Here is a 12,759-nt window from a genome sequence, read left to right on the forward strand (position 1 = left end):
CCTCTTTCCTCAGATTGAGACAGAAGTCTCCAAGGTGATGGATCCACTTTATTAGGGTTTCCCGGGGCTTCAGTGAACATCAAGAGGTATTCAAATACAGTGCAATACAATACATAGTGCTCATCATACAGTTGGATCATGCCCAGGGCCATTTGTGGTGAAGTATCGGCAGCAAACATGCTACCTACATCAGGTCAAAATTAGACTGGTCCCAGATCAGTTTGTGATCTGACAGCACAAACTGATCTAGGACCAGGCTAGGTGAAAGTGTCAATAGAACAATATTTATCAAATATCACAGTGTTCAGTTCTCATAACAGGTACCAAAAGCAAGAACATCAACAACCTGTCAATCATGTTTGACAAATGGAGAAAAACATTACAGTACAATATTACTGTTGTACTGTGCCTTTAAAAACACTAGGCCTATTGGTTGGTTTTAAAAATGCAGCAAGGAGAGTTTATCAGTGTAAGGTTATAAGGTTTTCTCTAAGGAAACTGCCAGAAACAAAGCAGTTCAAAGTTCATAGGTGAAAGGTTATAAATGCTGGAGAGAAAAGTGCAAATCTTAAGACGGTGGGTGTTTGAAGGGATTGATGCTGCTGCACCAAGGTAACCTCTTGCCGGATACATCAACGGGTCACAAATACATATGATCCACAATGCACTTCTATGCTATCACAATCCTACTATCTCAGCACTATGCTGCTGTCTTGTGCTTCGTTAGTTTGCCTCTTCCACATGCCTTCCTCCACTGTGACCTGGCACGTCATTAATCAGTGTTGTGCTTTTATGATACCATAGCCATCTCTCTCCTGTATGTCTCTTACTGCAGCCCGATCCTGACAACCACACACTCTCTCTGGTTCATGGGTAATTCCCTGAACATCAACTATCAGAACAGCAACCAACCAAGGGCACAGTAAAAGCATAGGAACCCATTAGTCTTTGGAACAGAAGATTGAAAATAGAAGTGCACTTACCTTTGGGGTGCAAGAGAGAGATAGAGAGATGGAGAAATATGGAGAGGGAAACCCTACATACAATACAGTACGCTGCACAAGTCATGTCACGTCACACAGCTACCATACGTAGTAGAAAACCATCTTTCAACCAGGAAACTACATCATCATGACATCATATACCATTTTGCCTGTTGGGGATGGTAGTGAGAGATGCAGGGTTGTCACTGTGAATGATGTCACTGACTTTAATGAGATTTCGGTAGCTCAGTAGCTCGGTGCATGTGTGGCATGCTGGAGGGTCAGGGGTCACTTCTTTCTGGGTATGCTCAGATGAGGAGCATATGGTCACTTTTCAAGGGGTACTGGGACAGAAGAACCCGCACACTCACGTACTCCAACACATACCTTTATAACAACCTTATAACAACCTCTATGCCTTTGTTATTTACAAAACGTTTCAATCCCAAATGGATCTTGGTCCGGTTGCTGTTAACCTATAAAAGCTATGTGTTGGAGTAACTGAGTGTGCAGGCCCATTAGTCCTCCATGTCTCGGATGAGCACCCTGAGCTCCTCGTCAGTCAGCTGGTTGACCTCCATGATCTTCTCCAGCTGTTCAGCGTAGCACGCTGTGTCCTGCAGGAAGTGAGGTATCCTCACGGGCTCCATCTGCGCCAGGCCTTTCAGCCGATCCACGTCCTCGTACGACACCTGGGCAAGCAGACAGACAGAAACAATCGAGATCATGCTAATGTGTTTTAGAACAAGCAAACAAAAACATCAGACAGAAACAATCCAGATGGAATAATGTAATAGAAGCAGGTTTCTATTCAGCAGGGAGTGCCACTGGCCAACCCTTCTCCAGGCAGGCTTTTGTTCCAGCCCTACTCTAACACACCAGGAACTGTGAACCCATGCTCTGATGAGCAGCTCATTAGAATCAGATGTGCTAGAGCAGGGCAGGAACAAAAGCCTGCATACCAAGTAGCTCTCTAGGAGGAGGTTTGGCCACCTGTGCTATACAAATATGCCTAGAACAGACAGCAGTAACACTGGAAGCCCATCTGTGTGAAACACATTGAGTCATGTGTTCCCTCTCTATGCCTGAAGTCATAATATGGTCTGCTCTGCTTTATCCTCGTACTGCTGTATTTACGTAAGCTTTTTCAGCCTGGCATCTCATTTAAATTCATGTGCAAATAGGCATTGTAGTTATGGTGAAGGAGAGAGAGGGAGAGAGGAGAGCGATACGAAAGCTGTACAGTCAAACACATCGCCCTTTGCGTCTCCTGTCTGCAGTGTAATGCAAACCCTTTGAAAAAGAATCATTACGCACAAAAAGGCATAGGATGCAGGTTAGGCAGCCTCCTGATAAACCTACTGTTGCTATGTCTATGGGTCCTAGTCTGACATATTAAACAGACCCCTGTTACCCACCTTCCCCAGGGACATTAGCAGCTGGAAGTCAATCTTCTCTCTGTGTCTCAGGATCTTCAGGATGCCATCCAGGTAAACCTGGTCCTTACTGAAACAACCTGAAATGTACAACAAAAAGCCCATGGAGATGACACCAGTACGTACTGAAAGAGCCAAGTCCACATTCATTACATCAGAAATTAAAAACAGCCAAGGCCACAGTCATTACATCAGAAGTTAAAAACAGCCAAGTTCACATTCATTAAGTTAAAAACAGCAAAGTCCACATTCATTATAAGTTAAAAACAGCCAAGTCCACATTCATTACATCAGAAGTTAAAAACAGCCAAGGCCACATTCATTACATCAGAAGTTAAAAACAGCCAAGTCCACATTCATTACATCAGAAGTTAAAAACAGCCAAGTCCACATTCATTACATCAGAAGTTAAAAACAGCCAAGTCCACATTCATTATATCAGAAGTTAAAAACAGCCAAGTCCACATTCATTACATCAGAAGTTAAAAACAGCCAAGTCCACATTCATTACATCAGAAGTTAAAAACAGCCAAGTCCACATTCATTACATCAGAAGTTAAAAACAGCCAAGTCCACATTCATTACATCAGAAGTTAAAAACAGCCAAGGCCACATTCATTACATCAGAAGTTAAAAACAGCCAAGTCCACATTCATTACATCAGAAGTTAAAAACAGCCAAGTCCACATTCATTACATCAGAAGTTAAAAACAGCCAAGTCCACATTCATTACATCAGAAGTTAAAAACAGCCAAGTCCACATTCATTACATCAGAAGTTAAAAACAGCCAAGTCCACATTAATTAAGTTAAAAACAGCCAAGTCCACATTCATTAAGTTAAAAACAGCCAAGTCCACATTCATTAAGTTAAAAACAGCCAAGTCCACATCATTAAGTTAAAAACAGCCAAGTCCACATCATTAAGTTAAAAACAGCCAAGTCCACATCATTAAGTTAAAAACAGCCAAGGACTGGTAGAAAATGCTGACTCCAGTAGGAGGAAAAGCTCAAGTAAGAGATAGGCGTGTAGCTGCATGCAGGACTGCCTATGTACAGATGTAGGAGCTTAATTTGATCACTCCGTTGCAGGAAAACTTTCCTGCAATGCAGAACATTCAGAACGTGTAGTGTATCGGCGGTTTAAAAATGCTTCTGAAGTTTGCAATTTACACCTTCAAATTTCAGACTTGATTTTCCCTTACGAAAGATGTATCGACCCCTACAAAAATGTCCATTAATTATAATCCACATAATAATTCACATTTCCTGGTGCTGTAGGATTGATTATTTTCCTGCTGTAGCAAACCGGCTCAAATTAAGATACTACATCTGGATGAGCGTGTGAACAAACGGTTATGTCTGTGTTAGTTACCTGGCTGTGCGGTGTTGGTCTGTCCCCTCTTGGCTCGTACACAATAGTCCCAGCGTGTGTTGGGGTCCTGGACGAAGCGTCCCAGGCTGTGGAACAGCTGAGAGAAGGACATGCGGCTGGCCTGGTACACAGTGTAGTAGAGCAAGGCAGCCCTCCACAGGGTAGGGTCCTTACGGAACAGGACAGAGTGGATGCTGGCCAGCCCCTCCTCCGTGGGGTTCAAAGGTCGGAGGTTGTGCTTCTTCCTGCCGACTCCGCTGTTCCACGGCTGCTGGGCGTTGTTGATGCCCCGGAAGTAGTGTGTGCCTGGGCAGAGGGTACAGACACAGGAAATGATCGCAGTGGCTATATTGCACCACCAGGGTGAGGAGTCCCAAGCTGACCTCATCCTAGAAAAAATAATAGTGCTGCTGAGTACAGCAGAGCAGACTAGTGGGCCGGTGAATTACTGAGAGCGAACAGCAAGTTCAGTATTGAGTGGTCCAGGACCATGAGTAATGATTGTGTTCATTTAAATGTGCTGTGGTTGTGGAAGTGCCTCTTATCAACCAATACATATTTTGCACCTAGCACTCCTGACCCATTCTCCCTGATCCAGGACAACTGTGTGCATTGTTACCCTTGAATTACTGTGTGGCTGCAATACTGGAACAAACACTGGGATTTGTGCACCTCTTGACAAAACTAAGCACCCCTAGAGGTATAATGGAGTTATAGTACCAACCGATCTCGTGTCGTAGCATGCCCTCCAGCCAGTGTTCCCGGGCTGTGGCAATGTTGATGGTCAGAGTGGGCCGGCTGTTCACCACCGTCATGGACGCTCTGGAGAGGAGGTCGTCTGTCACGTTGACCACTATCTGACAACAGAGAGAGGGAGAGATTTTGAGATTTTTCTGGCAAAGACACCACATAGAGATATGTGGTTAAGAAACGTCTACCTTAATAAACGCTACGGTACCACAGCAGAATATGGGGTTACTATGTGGGAATTGCTTTGATTGGGGTGTGCAGAATGTTAATTATAGTGATCTTAGGGGGTTTGTTCTTTTGGGAGATTTAGGAGGAACAAGATTAACCAGGCCCTGGGAGAGTGGTATTTTCTTATGTCTGTTTCCCATGGTCTCTATGACCTTCATGGCTCAGAACGTGTCAGAAGTTATTATTCATTTATTCAACAAAAACAACAGGGCTGTAAAGCGGATGTGCTCATGGAAATGGAAACCTTGTACAAGTCGGGGATGTCAGCCTTCTCCTGTATCTGTGTGGCTGTTCTTTTATAACCATGGGACACCTGGGAACTGCTCTCTGACATAACCACTAGATGGATGAACATACAGTGCCTTCAGAAAGCATTCATACCCCTTGACTTAAACCACATTTTGCTGTGTTACAGCCTGAATTAAAAATAGATTACATATATTTTACCCAATAATGACAAAGTGAAAACATGTTTTTAGTTTTTGCAAATGTATTTAAATGAAATACAGAAATATCTAATTTACATAAGTATTCACACCCCTGAGTCAACACTATTCTGTAGAGGCTTCCTTCTTTCCCCTCTGTCAATTAGGTTGGTATTGTAGAGTAACTACAATGTTGTTGATCCATCCTCAGTTTTCTCCTATCACAGCAATTAAACTCTTTTAAAGTCACCATTGGTCACCAAAATATATGTTCTTTACCATTTGGCCATCAGATTTGCCACCAATGCTCCTTATAGGACACATCACTGCACTCTATACTCTTCTATAAACTGGTCATCTCTGTATACCTGTCGCAAGACCCACTGGTTGATGCTTATTTATAAAACCCTCTTAGGCCTCACTCCCCCCTATCTGAGATATCTACTTCAGCCCTCATCCTCCACATACAACACCCGTTCTGCCAGTCACATTCAGTTAAAAAGGTGGCCAAAGCACACACATCCCTGGATCGCTTGTCTTTTCAGTTTGCTGCAGCTAGCAACTGGAACAAGCTGCAACAAACACTCAAACTGGACAGCTTTATCTCAATCTCTTCATTCAAAGACTCTATCATGTTGTCTCTACCTTCTTTCCCTTTGTGCTGTTGTCTGTGCCCAACAATGTTTGTACCCTCTTTTGTGCTGCTACCATGTTGTGCTGCTGCCATGTGTTTCTACCATTTTGTTGTCACGTTGTGTTGCTACCATGCTGTGTTGTCATGTGTTGCTGCCATGCTATGTTGTTGTCTTAGGTCTCTCTTTATGTAGTGTTGTCTCTCTTGTCGTGATGTGTGTTTTGTTCTATATTTTTATTTATTTTATTTTGAATTCCCCATCCCCGCAGAAGGCCTTTTGCCTTTTAGTAGGTCATCATTGTAAACAAGAATTTGTTCTTAACTGACTTGCCTAGTTAAATAAACATAAAAAATAAAAAAATTGGCCTCATGGTGAAATCCTTGAGCGGTTTGCTTCCTCTCCGACAACTGAGTGAGGAAGGACGCCTGTATCTTTGTAGTGACTGGGTGTCACGCCCTGACCTTAGAGATCCTTATTTATTCTCTATGTTTGGTTAGGTGAGGGTGTGACTCGGGTGGGAGAATCTATGTTTTCTATTTCTTTGTGTTTTGGGCTGAGTATGGTTCCCAATCAGAGGCAGCTGTCTATCGTTGTCTCTGATTGGGGATCATATATAGGTTGTCATTTTCCATTTGGGTTTTGTGGGGAGTTATTTTCTGTTTAGCTGTTTTGTTGCCTGACAGAGCTGTGCACTTTCATTTTTTTCTACTTTGTTATTTTGTTGCGGTGTTCAGTTTATTAAAAATCATGATACAACATCAAAGTGTAATTAAGAACTTCTCCATGCTCAAAGGGATATTCAATGTCTGTTTTTATTTTTTTTACCCATCTACCAATAGGTGTCCTTCTATGTGAGGCATTGGAAAACCTTCCTGGTCTTTGTGGTTGAATCTGTGTTTGAAATTCATTGCTCGACTGAGGGACAGATAATTGTATGTGTGGGGTACAGAGATATCATGTTAAACACTATTATTGCACACAGATTCCATGCAACTTATTACGTGACTTTTATGCACATTTTTACTCCTGAACTTATTTAGTCTTGCCACAACAGAGGGGTTGAATACTTATTGACTCAAGATTTCTAAAAACATAATTCCACTTTGACATTATGTGGAAAAAGTCAAGTGTTGTGAATCCTTTCTGAAGGCACTGTAGTTGACCCTGGATCTGTGATAAGGGGTTCCTTCTACCATTCTCCAGGTAAAAGTTGCCCTTGACCACAGTTCTAGAATCAGATTACTCCAGCTGGCTCATGTCCTCTCACCTCCCCAATACAACCCTCCTTTTCCATGTACTTCTTGACCAGGTACCAGATACGGCACTTGGTGAGCAGGTTGCCTCCTGTGGCTTGCTCAAACTTCTCATAATTCCCATACTTCTGGAGGGCCAACTCCATGATACGCACCGCCTGTAGGGGGAGAGAAACACAATGACAGAAAACATTATGCTAAAATCTAATGATGGACTTAGGTGTTATCTCAGTGAGGATACAGCTACAAAGGCTTGATTCAGTTCAGGAGTACAATGTGTTCAGATGATATTGAGGGAAATAACAAGATCTTAACCCATTCTTCAGTTGATTTGTTTGGAGGGATATACTGCATAGCAAAGAGCTATCTATGATTAGGCTATATAAATAGCTCCCTTTTAGGAATAGCACTTGGAGTTGTTTTGTCAGGTGGCAAGGCCAGGGCAGGACAGGTCAGTCCTTTCTCTCTTCTCTCTGTGGTGTGGTCAGGGCTGTGGCTTAATAGAAACAGTCCCTGCTCCCTACAGATCATTACAGAGATCATCCTCTTTCTCGCCCCAGCGCACACGCCATAGAGATCAAATAGAGACTGGAAATCAAGTCAGTTCTGTTAAATGTACAGTAACTGGAGTTGTTGCGCAATAGTACAATTAGCTGTTGAAGTCACACAGTGTAAATGAGTTCCTGAAGCTTATCAGGGTTAAGATAACTGCATGAGGTAGCCTACACAACATGAAGTTGGGCAGATAGGCTAATTTGTGTTTCATCGTTTGAAGTTTAATAACAGTTGATTGTCAGCATTGAGGATCAACACAAAAAAAAGGGGTTCTATTCTACATCAGTATAGTGAATGGCCACACAGCTATACACAATGGGAATGTGTAAAACAACACTAATACCAGGAGTGGAAGAAAGTAAACATGATAGCACAAACGGCAACGTCCACCACAGGATCACATTACCTACATTTTCTGTAGTCTTCACTCAACAAAAGAGGCTGCCATAGGTTCCTATCAGTATACTAGTGTCACCCAGATAGCAAGCACACAACAGAACACCTTAGGGGTTGCTATTAAACTCCAACCGCAGTCAAAACACTAGCCCAGACTACATTCTATTAATTCTACTGGACTATATGTTATACAGCAGGCTACCTAGTACAATCACTGTCATTTACAGTAGTGCTTGAAATAATATTTTCTTGGAAATTGATTTCTCCCTCTATTCATTCTAACTATTGCGTGAGGTACAAAGATGTGCAGTAATATTCATGTATCCAATAACCTTTATGATGTCTGATTTCTCTTGTCTCTCTTGTTGGGGTAATCACAACATGACTTTTAACATACTCACTCAGCTATTGATCTGTCTTTAGAGTAGCTTGTTGGCTATCTGGCCTTTCTAAGGGCTAATGTGGATAGCCATTTGATAAATACTAATGTGGATAGATCTCCAGACTACAGCTCAGACAGAGAGAGCACTGGTGTCTCTTTCCACCCCCTGACTGGTGTGCTAAGCTTGAGTTTTAAAGCACCCCCCCCCAACTAATCTATCCAAGCTTGTCTGTCAGGGTTTGTCTGCTGCCTGGCTACGTGGCTTTCACCGAGTGAGCATATTTACTTCAGCTCAGTCCTGGGAGAATAAGAGGTTTGGCAGAGAGAAATTGTTTGGCCACAGGCTCTGGGCTTGACCCCGGCACAATGTGCCTCACTATTTAAAATCAGCCGGCTCAGCAGTAGTATTGGGCACTTGGGACATGATTTAGGACAGGGTAGGTCATCTGTACCGACCTCTGGAAGTGCTTACTGTTTGTTGTGCCTAGTCTACTTCTTGCCTTAGTTGTATAAAACTTGTCTCCTGTCCTTAGACTTACCTGTAACAGTAATTGGCATGATAATTCGCTCCTCACCTCTCCACTGTTATAGCTGATGTGTAGGGACATTTCTGGTTTAAAATGGCCCAAAAAAACACTATTAATTAATTGACCTGGGTCTCACCTGTGTCAGGAAGCGGTCGGAGGCATTGTCGTGGCGAGCCAGCACCAGCGGAGACACAGGGTTGCTGTACTCAAACTGAGGATTGTAGCTAAAGTCCGACTTGAAGAACTTCACCTTCTCCTTCTCCACGTTGGACGGCTTGATGGCAGTGAGGATGCAAAGCTTCTTGATTCCGGCGTTCTCCCCTTCCCGCATCACCCCTCCTCTGGGCAGTGAGGGCAGCTTGGTACGGGGTGAGCTGGAAAAGCAGGTCTTCCGTGGCCGGGCGACAGGGCGGGGGGACAGGCCCATGGTGCTACCCAGGACCGTGATGCTGTGGGCTGCCTTTTGTCCGCTGGCAAAGCCCCCTGAGGCGGAGGAGAAGACATGGTGGTGGGAGGAGTGCCTGGTGTCCCTGGTGTCTCCGCTGCCCTGCTGGCCCAACAGTAACAGAGGAGTTACAGACGGATGGCGGTGGTTATCGTGTGACCTGCTGGATGTAGAGGCACATCTCACAGTCTTCTTGGGCCTGCGGTACGGGGAGTGCTTTGGGCTCTGTCTCTCCTCCTCCTCGCCCTGCAGGAGCACATTGTAGCTGCTGGTTCCTGTGGTGAAGAGGTCCTTGAGGATGCTGGAGGACAGCTTCTCCAGGCACACCTGAGTGGGGCTCAGAGGCTGCTTGTCCGGCACAGTGGGGCTTGAGTACTTCTTAGAGATCTCCATCTCTACCGGCACTGTCAAGCTCAGGAGGTACTTCTTAGACTGCTCCATCTCTGGCCAATGAAGCCTTTCTGAAACAACAAGTGATGATGACTGACCAAGGGTTGAGTCAGTAATACTGACGCAGCAGCTTACTTATTTTAGATTCTCTCACTCACTCACTGAACAGTACATAGACTAATCCTCTTACAGAACGAGACAGAGGAGCTTCTTCAGTCTGCAGCCAGTTCAGCTCTAAAGCTAGATTTCTGTGAATTATGTCATGTGTGCATGTGTTGTTTACAGAACCCAATAGAGGATTATTCAATAGCTCAGAGGGTGATATCATTAGTTTGTGTTTGCAGAGCAACACTGACTCACTCAGCCCAAGGCAATAAAGGCTGCTTCTATCCTCCTCCATTTCATAGAATCACAGTGCATAGACCTCAAATGGACATATCCAAATGGATATTTCCGACAACCTCTCCAGTTACAGCTTTATAGCAATTGTACCAGCAGTCCTTAGTGGGACTATTATGCACAAAGCACAGCCAGTTATGATGTAGGCGTGTCGCCAAATGATTCCCGTCGTGCCTCCAGAGTCTGACAGGGTAGCAGCCATAGTGCAGAGCCTTGTGTCCTGTGCTCCAGTGAGATGGGCTGGTTGACCAGGAGCGTCATCACACTGTGTATAACTACTTTGTTCAGACAGGAGCACTGATGTGGAAGCTATGCAACCACTGCACTAACAACTCAACCAATTCAGGACTTCTGCAGATCACATGGCAACAACAGATTTCAAAACAAACCATTTCAGATAACAGTGCCCAAGCTGAATCATTCCAAAAGATGAGTCAGTAGCTGGTCATGGAACAAATACATTAAGAATGGATAAATATCCCTTGACCATGTCAATGTACTAACAAGTACTGCAACAGCTACTGACAGTAATAATGCATTGTTAGACTTGTTATAACAATGTTGGTGTACTTTTTATATGCTTACTCTTTTAAATGTGTGCTTTTATAGATTTTTTATCTTGTGTATGTAAGTGACTTTTGGTGTCTTGAAAGGTGCTTGAAAAGTTAAGCATGTACGTTATGACTGCTTTATAATGTCTAACATGTCTATTATGTCTCTACAAGATCATCAGCAGACTCCAGCACCATCGTCTACCATTCCCTGACCAGCTCACTCCGCTCAAGCCATAAACTGACCCTCTCCATCTTCAGAGGATGCAGCTTTCAACTTGGCCTCTATCTGTTGACCTGTCATGATACTAGTGCTTGTTGTTTTTTGCTCTAGAACGGATTTAAAAATATAATACATTTTTACTATTAAAAATATACATTTAACGGATGTCAAAACAACAGCCTGTTTCAGAGTGAGTGGAAATGCAGCATATATGCAGCACAATTTATTATAAGCATTTAATCTGTTTGAAGTGCAGTGTGTTTTTGTTGTCGCTGGCTTTCTGGACAGATTGGAAAGCCAATGTTAGCTAATTCAAGCAAATTCAAGTCATACACAGATGAAGTGCATACATACCAGTGACTTTTATTGATTCGAGCATTGATTCGAGTCTTTGTTCTGTGGACCACCTCTTGGCAACAACGTCTTCCAAGCAAAAAAAACTAGTAGCTAGCTAACGTTAGCTAGCTAATACGTAACCTTGGCTAATGTAGCTAGCTAACCAGTTTACCAACTGTCACTAACCTAACTAGCTAGCTAGATCAAACTAAACAAGATTAGCTAGCTAGCGAACTAACTAGATGGTCAAATAACGATAACAGATAACCAGATAACTGAGAATGTCATCAGTCATTCCGTACTCCTGTAGCTCTCAAACTGTTATAGAGACTGAAGAAAGAAATGACACAAGCTAAGAGCGGTTTCCATGGTGCCCAGGCAACGTCACACAGAAACGATTGTGCTTCTGTGAGATGACGTTTTCAGTAAAAGACAAGAGATTCGATTTTTTGCAACTAATATTATTCCAAAGTGTCATTACAGTTTATACATATTTGTATTATGTTTTTCACTTTTTTTTAACTAAACCTCATACAAATTCCGCCAAATTGTTTAATAAATGTAGCTTCATTCAATATCTGCTCATCTGATTCCATGTATTTCTGCATGTTTTAAATGTGTGACTCAATGGCATAAAGAAAAGCATATGCTTCATTTAACCGGGCAGGTCAAATTCCAGCCTCCTTATGTCTCACTGAAGGTAGGACCTTGAATTATGGGATTATAATGATGACAGAAGCACAGAACTACCTGGGTTTGTATTTTGAATTTCGTGATCACACACTATTTATGATTCATGGTTGCAAGTATGATTCGCAAGTTTTTATCATGATGTGTGAAAGATTTAAGAATGGTCGCAAACTTGTAATTTGACATTTTAATACATTCAATAAGATTTAAAGCATAAAGTGAATTTACGAGTATGAATATTCTACTGTGAATTTAAGATACACTTGCAGATTTTGAATCTGCGTGTTCTCTGAGTTATGTCACTGTTATCACCTTACCAAGAGATTTGTACATTTGTAGAAAGTTTTGTTCATTTGTAGAGATTTGCTCTGGGGCAGGACCTTTTACTCCTGAGTCCTGACCAATCAGTTTCCTCTGCCAAAACCACAGCTGCCTAACCATTGGCTGTATTGTTCCAATCAAAACATTTTTATCATGTGAAATACAATGGTACGTTTCAGATGAACTCCAGACCACTCTACAGGTACTTAAGAATGGCTTGACAGAGAGCAATGGCCAGAAGAATGATTAAGACAGTGAAAAGGGACGCATGGCAGGAATTTTGTTCCACTATTGTTAGAGGGACCGAAATTGGTACACTTTGGAAAATGTTTTTTTTTTTTATACGGGAAAGATAAAACTGATGGAATTCCAGTGTTGGTAGAAGGAAACATCACAGCTGTATCAAGTAAAGAAAAGTCAAATGTCCTACGTGGTGCATTTGCAGCGGTTCATAGATGTGA

General features: G+C 42.7%; 1 protein-coding gene across 2 annotated transcripts; it reads right to left on the reverse strand.

Annotated features, from left to right (window-relative positions):
* On the reverse strand, positions 1-11,664 carry LOC109903479 (uncharacterized protein KIAA0895-like). Of its 2 annotated transcripts, none has more exons than XM_020500227.2 (7): positions 11,306-11,664; positions 9,080-9,849; positions 7,098-7,241; positions 4,517-4,649; positions 3,793-4,098; positions 2,402-2,499; positions 1-1,675 (listed from the first exon to the last, which is right to left on the reverse strand). In XM_020500227.2, exons 1-7 carry the CDS (start codon positions 11,328-11,330, stop codon positions 1,502-1,504), a joined length of 1,650 nt encoding a protein of 549 aa, XP_020355816.1. In that variant the 5' UTR covers positions 11,331-11,664; the 3' UTR covers positions 1-1,501. The 2 variants fall into 2 exon arrangements, with proteins under 2 accessions (XP_020355816.1, XP_031644626.1); XM_031788766.1 differs by having other exon boundaries at positions 9,080-9,845; positions 11,306-11,648.
* Positions 11,665-12,759: the final 1,095 nt, after the last annotated feature.

The sequence above is a fragment of the Oncorhynchus kisutch genome, linkage group LG14 (assembly GCF_002021735.2).
Source record: "Oncorhynchus kisutch isolate 150728-3 linkage group LG14, Okis_V2, whole genome shotgun sequence".
In the NCBI taxonomy this organism is placed as follows: Eukaryota; Metazoa; Chordata; class Actinopteri; order Salmoniformes; family Salmonidae; genus Oncorhynchus; species Oncorhynchus kisutch.